The 10,012-nt window shown below is 45.9% G+C and overlaps 1 protein-coding gene across 1 annotated transcript; it reads left to right on the top strand.

The window, feature by feature from the left end:
- The first annotated feature begins 1,339 nt into the window (after nucleotides 1-1,339).
- Pnma6e (PNMA family member 6E) lies at nucleotides 1,340-3,640 on the top strand. Its single transcript, XM_029534561.1, has 2 exons — nucleotides 1,340-1,739; nucleotides 2,259-3,640. The coding sequence occupies exons 1-2, from the start codon at nucleotides 1,340-1,342 to the stop codon at nucleotides 3,638-3,640; spliced, it is 1,782 nt and encodes a 593-aa protein (XP_029390421.1).
- Nucleotides 3,641-10,012: the final 6,372 nt, after the last annotated feature.

Genomic DNA, 10,012 nt, shown 5'->3' with positions numbered 1-10,012 from the left:
TAAAATATAAAATATAACTAACCTTGTATATTATAAATAGATTTAATTTGTCAAGGAATTTCTTTTTTATGTTTTTTTATTAGATATCTTCTTTATTTACTTTTCAAATGTTATCCCAGAAGTTCCCTATACCCTCCCCCCACCCCTGTTCCCCTACCCACCCACTCCCACTTCTTGGCCCTGGCCTTCCCCGTGCTCCTTCATATAAAGTTTACAAGACCAAGGGGCCTCTCTTCCCAATGATGGCCAATTAGGCCATCTTCTGCTACATATGCAGCTAGAGACACAAGCTCAGGGTTTACTGGTTAGTTCATATTGTTGTTCCACCTACAGGGTTGCAGCCCCCTACAGCTCCTTGGGTACTTTCTCTAGATCCTCCATTGGGGACCCTGTGTTCCATCCAATAGCTGACTGTGAGCATCCACTTCTGTGTTTGCCAGGCACTGGCATAGCCTCACAAGAGGCCGCTATATCAGGGTCCCTTCAGCAGAATCTTGCTGGCATGTGCAATAGTGTCTGGGATTGGTGGCTGATGATGGGATAGATCCCCAGATGGTGTAGTCTCTGGATAGTCCATCCTTTCATCTTAGCTCTAAATTTTGTCTCTGTACCTATATCCTTTCATGGGTATTTTGTTCCTTATTCTAAGGAGGAATGAAGTATCCACATGATGGTCTTCCTTCTTGGTTTTCTTGTGTTTTGCATAATGTATCTTGGGTATTCTAAGTTTCTGGGCTAATATCCGCTTATCAGTGAGTGCATATCTAGTGACTTCTTTTGTGATTGGGTTACCTCAGTAAGGATGATATCCTCCAGATCCATCCATTTGTCTAAGAATTTCATAAATTCATTGTTTTTCATAGCTGAGTAGTACTCCATTGTGTAAATGTACCACAGTTTCTGTATCCATTCCTCTATTGAGGGATATCTGGGTTCTTTTCAGATTCTGGCTATTATAAATAAGGCTGCTATGAACATAGTGGAGCATGTGTCCTTATTACCAGTTGGAAGATCTTCTGGGTATATGCCCAGAAGAGGTATTGCTGGATCCTCCGGTAGTACTATGTCCAATTTCCGAGGAGAACCACCAGACTGATTTCCAGAGTGGTTGTACAAGCTTGCAGTCCCACCAGCATGTCAAAGAATTTCTTAAAGTCAAGCAAAACGGACAAGGAGTAGGACTGGCCCCACACATTATGGGGAAGCTTTGTGGGGCCTGGATTGCCTGACACTAACATGTCTGTTTTTTTGTTTTTGTTTTTCACTCACAGACTGAGGAAGAGACTAGTACAATCAGACACATCCCTGTCTGGTCATGTTACCTCCTAAGTTCACTGCTATGGCACTGGCAATTCTGCAGGATTGGTGTGGGTGGATGGGTGCCAACGCCCAGCGCTCACTGCTTATCATGGGCATCCCTGATGACTGTGAAGAAGAAGAATTTCAGGAGGCAGTGGAGGCTGCCCTCAGGCCCCTGGGCAGGTACCGAGTGCTTGGCAAGGTCTTCAGAAAGGAGATTGGAGCAAAGGTCGCTTTGGTTGAATTCACTGACAATTTAAACCAAAGTTTGATCCCCCAACAAATACCAAATAATAGGGGGTCCTGGAGTGTGATCTTCCTGCCTCCGGTCCCTGAAGTCGAGTCACAGGATACATTCAATTTCCCTGCACAGGCTCATGGGCAAGCTTTGGAAGGGGCTTCAGGTGGGGCAGGGGTTTCAGGTGGGGCAGGGGTCTCAGGTAGGTCAGGGGCTGCACTTGAAGAAGGAGACATAGATGAGACAGGGGTTGTGGGTGAGGCAGGAGGAACAGCTGAGAAAGGAGCCACAGGTGAGGCAAGAATGTCTGGCAAGGAAGAAGCAGGTAAGGCCAGAGGAGGAGCTGCAGCTCCTGCCTCCTTCCTACAGGATGCGCGAGCTGCAGCAGCTCAAGCAAGAGTGTCAGATGAGGAAGGAGCAGAGGGGGGGAGAGGAACAGGTGAGGCAGGAAGAGCAGTGGAGGGAGGAGCTACAGCTAAGGCAAGCTTGTCAGATGAGGAGGGAGCAGAAGATGAAGGAGTTATATATGAGGCAGAAGTTATATATGAGGCAGGAGTTATAGATGAGGCAGGAGTTATAGATGAAGCAAGGCTGTCAGATGAGGGGGTTATGGATGAGGAAGATGATGTAGTTGAGGCAGGGGCTGCAAGAATGTCTGAAGAAGAAGGGGCTGGAGGTGACATGGGGATTGCAGGTGTTATAGGAGCTATGGGTTGGGTAGGAGCTGCAGGTGAGGTGGGAGCTGCAGGAGAGGGGGCAGTTTTAGAGGCAGGTGAAGAGGGGTCTGCAGGGGATGAGGAGTCTGGGAGTGACGAGGGGTCTGCAGGGGATGAAGGATCTGTGGATGGTGGAGGAGCTCTGGGTGAAGCAGGAGCTGTAGATGAGGATGAGGCAGAAGCTGCAGGTGAAGCAAGAATGTCAGATGAGGAGGGAGCTGCAGGGGACATGGGAGTTGCAGGGATCATAGGAGCTGTAGGGTTGGCAGGAGCTGCAGGCGAGGCAGGAGGTTTGGGTGAGGAAGGGGCCTTTGATGTGGCAGGAGGGGCACATGGGGCTGGAGCCTGGACCCAGCAGTGGAGCCAAGCCCTGCAGCCCATCCTGGAAAACATGGCCTACCAGGAGCTGAGACACTTCTCTGGGATGGAAGAGCCTGGCTGTGGGGGTCAGTCTTTTGAGAGCTGGCTGGACCATGCCAATGACATGCTATACCTGTGGCGTCACATATCCGAGAGGGAGAGGAGGAGGCGGCTGGTGGAGAGCTTGCAGGGACCTGCCCTGGATCTCCTGTGTGAGCTTCTGGAAGAGCATCCAGACACGCCTGCTCAGGACTGCCTGGCTGCACTGGTGCAGGTGTTTGGCAACAAGGATACAGTGATGACAGCGCGGCTCAAGTTCCTGACTTGCTCCCAGCGACCTCAGGAGACCCTGTTTGCCTATGTGATGCGCCTGGAAGGTCTGTTGCAGATGGCCATGAAGAAGGGGGCCATCCAGCCTGCAATGGTGGATCAGGCGAGGGCCCGGCAGGTGCTGATGCGGGCCCGGCCCAACCAGATGCTGCAGAGCAACCTGAGAAGGATGAGGCTGGAGAGGCGGCCACCTGGCTTTGTGGGGCTGCTCAGACTCATTAGGGAGACTGAGGCATGGGAGGCAGCTCTGGCTGAAAATGTGGAGGTCCAGGAGGGGGAAAGAGTGGAAGTACATGGTGAGCAGTTGGATGTGGTCCAGGCTGCCCTTGTCACTGTTGGGGTTGCTGAGCCTGCCCCTGCTGTTAGAGAGGCCTTCCCAGCCAGTGAAGATGCTGGCCAGGCTGCTGCTGCTGTTCAGCAAGCTGGTGGTGCTGCTCCTGATGGTGATGGTGCCACAAAGGCAGACCCTGATTCTGGTGAGGCCAAGGCCTTCTCTGTCACCCAGAGAGATGAAAATGTGTCAGCCTCTGCTGGCTCAGGCCAGGCAGGGCCCACTGAGAGCCTAAGTGGGCTTGAGAGCATGGCTCATGCTGGAGAGCAAGAAGAGCAGCATGTAACAGAGGGGCTGAAGGAAGAGTCAGAAAATGAGAATGGGGCATGGGAGTCTAGTCACCCCAAGCCCTTCCTTGGCAAATAGGCTCAGAAGGTCCATCCAGGGGCTTCCTCCTACCTCAGACATCCAAGTCCTAGAGGCAGGCAAGGTAAGCCCAGGGCCTGTGCTTTACTGTAAAAGTAGAGCAGGGCCCACAAAACGTTTTACTTGACCTTAAACCAACCCCCTCCCTCAACTTCCCAAGGAGTCCTGGCCACTACCACCACCACCACCACCTGCTTCCATTCTAGTTACCTAGGTATCCATGTGCCCTTTACCATGACAGTGTTACCTCCAGATCTAGTCCTAAACTGTTATGACTTAGTTTGCCTAAAGTAGATTGCTGAGGGTCCATTTTCAGAGTTAAGTGTGTGGCCTAGAATCTAGCTGGATGATGCAGAGAAGAGGTCATCCCAACATTTCCAGGTACCTTGTTCTCCTAACACAGGCAGCCCACCCTCATTTACAATCTACAAAGACTGTTCTCTGCCATGGGATGGTCATTCTGATCTGCCTCATATCATAGTGACCTAGCATATCCAGAGCATTCATCTCCACATACCTTATCCATTGGTTTTGTACCAAGCAATGAGATAAATTAACCTGGACCAGTAGAGGTTCGGGCTGCCCACTCAACCATTGCACATGCATGAGCACAGATTGTGTGCAGTGAGCGGATGTGCTAGGCAAGCCTTTCTTGCTCATATAAGCTACTTGTCTGCTTTCTCAGTATGAACATAGGTAGGCCACTGGCTGATTGTTACCTAGATGTATGCATTATTTGAGCAGGTTGTTTTCAGAGACATCCCCAAATCCAGCAACAGGAGCCAGTGGGAAGAACAGAAGACAAGGGACTGGTTGGTGTTCACTTTGTGACTGTCAGTTGATTAATCTTCATGGGCAAAAAGACATGGACCTGGGAGGGGATTGACCACTGTTTAGATGTTCCATTTATGTTATTTATGATTCCTATTCTACTTGGTGGGGTGTTCTGTGTTGTGATTTTTAATGACCTGTAACTGGCCTTTGTCAGTAATAGGACAGGGCCATCTCACAGTCTGTGACCTCTTGAGGTGATCCTCCAAAGTAAAGGAGTATTTCCAGAAGCCATTGTTTTGATAAGATGAATGTCTTGGATCTTCACAAAGGGAGAAAATGACAAGGTTCCCCCAAGTTAAGTGCAGTCTTGGAACTGCAGCTTCTAGTGGCTATGGAGTGTTCCCGACTAGTGTTTTGCCTTTTTCAATGGTTTCATTAAATGTTTTCGTTTAATAAAAGTTTTGGATGTTCCAACTGTGTCTTACCAGTTTCTTGGGCAGTTGGGGATGGAGAGAGCTTTTATTTCAAAGGTGATTTGTTGTTCAGTTTCACTGGTCTAATTTGGGCTTTTGAAAATGTTTTGCCTGCCTGACTGGCCTATGACTATTCCCAGTACTTGTTAAATGTGCAATTGTGGTCTGTTTAGGGAGTTTCATGTCTGTCTGGGCTATAGCTACATAGTAAGACTCTATTGTGTGTGTATTGTGTGTGTGTGTGCACACTTATGGATTTGCACAGGTCCTTGCAGAGACTAGAAGACATAACTACCCTGAAGCTAGAGTTGCAAAGCTGTGAACTGCCCAATATATGTGCTGGGAACTGAACTGTGGTCCTGTTCTTAACCACTAGGCTATCTAGTGAAATCTGCAAAGTAGTTGATGGTTTTCCAAGTTTAGGGAAGGCACCACTGGTGCTATATACATGGAGTTCAAGACAACCCAAATCATCATACTTCTTTTAACATTTTAATTTTTATTTTTTTGGTATTCTGCCAGGTATGAGCCCCACTGTGACCTGAAGTGGTTTGAATACTTCTTTCCTTTGGCCTTCAGTCTTGTTCACTGACAGTGCCATATGTTTAAGCTCGCATAGACTGGATGCATGTAGCTCAGGGTGTAAAGCTCAGACTGTCTTTCAAACACATGTCCTTCATGCCAGTCCAGCTCTCCAATACGAAGTGTGGGCATTATATTCAGCAAAGTGTTCATAGAACTGGATGTATAGCCCTGAGCAATTAAAAGAGAGGCTGCTTGGTGACCTGGGATAGCATTTACTCTGAGGGAGCACTTCTGAACTCAGGGGCACATGAGTGGGTCACTAGAGGGTAAGAAGGAACTAGGGGCTTAGTGGGGACCTGGGAGGGCTGGCAGCTGCCTATCTCCAGAAGCTATCTTGCAGGCCTCAAAGCCCATCTTTGAAACTTTTGGGTACTTTCTGAGGACAGACAAGTTCCAGAATCAGTTTAAGTTGTTGCCAGTTATTACTCTGTCACATTCCATATACACTGGGAATTTGGCTGGGACATAGGCAGTTTACAGAAAGGCCACGCCAAGCCAAGTGTGAACTATGTACCAGATCTGATACAGAGGTGATGATGGCCTTGCTCTTCAACAACCAGGTTCTGAACAGTTATCCCTCAGTGACTCCTTAGGAACTTGGAGTCTCTTTAATTGGGGGCAGTAATGCAGCCCTGTTTCCTGGTGCTGTAAAGTACATGTGGCACTGGGTGTTCCACATGGCCTGCCTAGGAGTTCTTGGGGAATCTTGGGTAGCTGAAGGCAGTGTGTACCTGTGAAGCATAAGGTGCATGTTCATAGGTACATAGTTCTGGGGTGGACAGAGGCATTAAGGAGATCCCCACTCTGCACCTTGAATAGCAAGTGTCAATCATACTGTGTCCATGGCACTGATCTTGAGGTAATTTTCTTTCTTTTTTTTTTCGTTTTCATTTTTATTAGATATTTTCTTTATTTACATTTCAAATGCTATCCCAAAAGTTCCCTATACCCTCCCCCCGCCCCAGCTCCCCTACCCACCCACTCCCACTTCTTGGCCCTGGCATTCCCCTGTGCTGGGTCATATAAAGTTTGCAAGACCAAGGGGCCTCTCTTCCCAATGATGGCCGACTAGACCATCTTCTGCTACATATGCAGCTAGAGACACGAGCTCACGGGGTACTGGTTAGTTCATATTGTTGTTCCACCTACAGGGTTGCAGCCCCCTTCAGCTCCTTGGGTACTTTCTCTGAGCTAATTTTCTTAATTACCTGTCTTTTATGGTCCTATTTATGGTTGACCACAAGGGGAAATAAACCAGAAGTTGTTCATTTGTTTTATGCCTAGCTCAGTTGGGTGTAGTCCACAGTCACTACAGACTACTTGGAGCTACTGATCAACCAACTCATCTGGTCTGTTATTCCCTCATCATTCTCCTTGTGCAAGGTCAAATGCTGCTCTATGAGAGAGCTCTTCCATGGTGGGGATTTGAGGTAGTAGGAGGCTGAGTAGCTTCTGAATCTTCATCTTCTTCCTCTCCCTGCTTCTAGTCCAACTGACTTCAGTTTCAGCTGCAGGCACAAGGGTGGTAGTCTAACATAGACTTCTGTCCACTCCTATAGCAGCTACAATCCAATAACATATCAATTGTCATTCAGATATAGAACTCTGATTTTTACTAATAAACCCTAAGTAGCATACCATTCCCTTGAGGTGTCCTCCTGGCACAAGGATTGTGTGTACTTGGCAACCAAGGAATTTCCTGCCCATTTCTGTCTGTCCCCTGGCTTAATAAGGAGATCCTCGTTCTCCTGCTCTGTTCTGTCCTGCCCCAGGAGGCTCTGGAGAGCTGTCTTTCCTCAACCTTTCAGGTTCATTCTTACTAACTTCCCAATTGGGTGAGAAAGGCCTCAGTTTAATGTCTAGGTTGTGGCTAAAGGAACAGTCACAACTGTTGAAGAAGCTTTAACGTTTCTCAGCAAAGGGGCCACAGCAAGGTGTCCAAAAGCCCTGTCCATTAGCCACTTTCAGCCAATTCTAGTTAGGAACATGGAGACAACTTCCTTATACACTGTCTTCACCAACCTCGTGGGGCATCTTGGAGCCTATTAGCTGAGGAATGGCCTGAAGTGTGACTACTGCCCAATTTCAGACATATCCTGAATCTGTTTTGTGACAGTTCACAGTGGATATAGTTCATGAAGTGGTTACACCTCCCCTTACCCACTGATAAGACCTTATATAGGTTAAGGCTTCCCAGTGTAGGGCAGTCTTTAAGTTGGGGCCACAAGTACCCTCTTGCCAGGCGCAGCTCTTCTTGTGCTGATTTGGTTTGTGGATTTATAGAACAAGGGCATGCCATGCTCATGGCCTATGATGTTATCTGTCTGCAAAAGATACCAACTTTTAGAAAGGAAATTCCTTTAAGGTCTTGGGTTATTTTCCTTTTCAGTTAAACAGAGAAATGCTGGGTTGGCATTGCTTCAAAGGCAACTTCAAAGAGGAAAAAAATACCATTGGAAACTGCTACAACCCTAAACCACAAATTAGCCAGTAGCCTAGCCAAGTTGTGCTAAGTGTGGACAGAGCAGGAGTGAGCTGAGATAATTCCTTTTCAGAACTGGAGTAGAAATCAGATTGCTGTAGAATTAAGAGCCATAGTCCCCAAAGTCACAGAAAATGGAAAATGAATCTTTAATTAGATTAATGAAATTGAAGACCACAGGCAATGGGAGGGCAGACCATCCCAAGGCAGATGATATGAAAGTGAAAGATAATTTGAAGACACCTCAAACCAGCATAGGCTTTATACACGAAACAGAAGCCACAACTACAAAAATAATGAGAATTAGTGACGCTGAATTTTTTCTATTAATTTATTTATTCATATCCTGATCTCTGCCCGATAAATAAGGGCACCAGCTGTAACTTTAATTTTTACAAAGCCTACTTTTAATGATGGTTCTTAAGTGATTTAACCTCATTTCTAGCCCACCACACACCAGCGGTAGTGGAAAAAGAAAGGACATGAGGGAAGTGGACCTGCTTAGAAAGGTTCTTTGGAACAACTCCCATCTGTGTTGTCTGGAAATTACCAGTTCAGTTCACGTGTTAGCAATGACAGCTTGATCCACTCACAAACACTTCATGGATACACTAACAGTCCAGAGTTGAGATAGCAAACGCAAATCAGCAGCGGTGGTACTACCTAGCAGAGACAGCCAGGCCTCAGCCGCTGCACAAGTCAGCAAGAGGGACCCCAGAAGAACACCAAAAGAAGTTCTCGGCTGTGCCTCTCTCAGCAGAGCAAGGATCAGCAAAATATGAGACCAACAAGCATTGCACAGCTAGCTGTACCAGCAACCCAAGCTCGACCTCTCACTGTCCATAGAGTCCTTTTAAAACCTCCAAACACTTGCCTCCGCAGCTGACATCACTCTGCCAATCCAAAGAAGTGGTAAAAAACTGCAGCACATCACCAGAAGGTTTTTGGTGTTTCTCTCTTGGTGTCCTGACAAATGCAGCTCACTTATTCAAAGTAAGGTAGACCAATACATGTGTGTCATCATGTGTTCTTTCATGTGTTTGCTTTAGCAGAACAACCTTTCACCTCTGTCAGCTTCAGGAAAATACTCCTTCACATGTTTGCCCCAGTAGAACACCATCCAACACAATTGACTTTCCAAAGAACCCTTAAGTTTCCATTTTAAAGGTCACCCACATTGATTCCTGGGAGTCTCCCAATCCCAGATCTCTGGCACATCCTAGAGATGCCCCTCTAGAGATGCAGATTTCCATTCATTCCCCTGGCCCTTTGGTCCTCTCTTCTGTCTCTCCCCACACCAGATTCTGAGCCTCCATTTCCTTCTCCATCCAGTTCCCTCCCTCAATCTGCCTCCTATGACTATTTTATTAACCCTTCTAAGTGAGATTCAAGTATCTTCACTTGGGCCTTCCTTCTTGTTTAGTTTCCCTCCCTCAATCTGCCTCCTATGACTATTTTATTCGCCCTTCTAAGTGAGATTCAAGCATCTTCACTTGGGCCTTCCTTCTTGTTTAGTTTCTTTTTTTTAAGTTTTATTGCATTATGAAGAGAAAAGATACATAATTTAAATTTATGTGAATTTGTTAACATTTAAAAACATATTTTGAATAAATAGACTTACATCACATTCTTCTTTCCATTTTGTACCCCAACTCCTCCCAGAGACACCCATTCAAAACCTGCAATACCTTTCATTTTTATCATATTCTTTAAAATTTATAAAATTGTAACAATAAAAATGAGTATTATAAAAGATGTTTGATATAAAACAACAATCAATTGAACAGTCTTATGTAGATGTTTGTCTACAGCAATACTGAAACTATGTTTTTCTCAATATAAATTTTAAATAATTCCAAATATATTAACTGTATGATATTTTAAAATAATATCACTGTTAGTTTTTTTAATAAACATAAACAGATAAAGTCTCTTTGTTTTGTTTTTAGTAGATCTTAAAATCTTGTACAAACACAAAATAAGAATAGTTTTTGGACATTGGATTTCATTGTAATAAGGATGTACTTGAATGTCCCTTACATCACCAAAGGATTTTAC

The sequence above is a fragment of the Mus pahari genome, chromosome X (assembly GCF_900095145.1).
Source record: "Mus pahari chromosome X, PAHARI_EIJ_v1.1, whole genome shotgun sequence".
Taxonomy (NCBI): Eukaryota; Metazoa; Chordata; class Mammalia; order Rodentia; family Muridae; genus Mus; species Mus pahari.
This window is presented reverse-complemented; position numbering and strand designations above follow the sequence as displayed.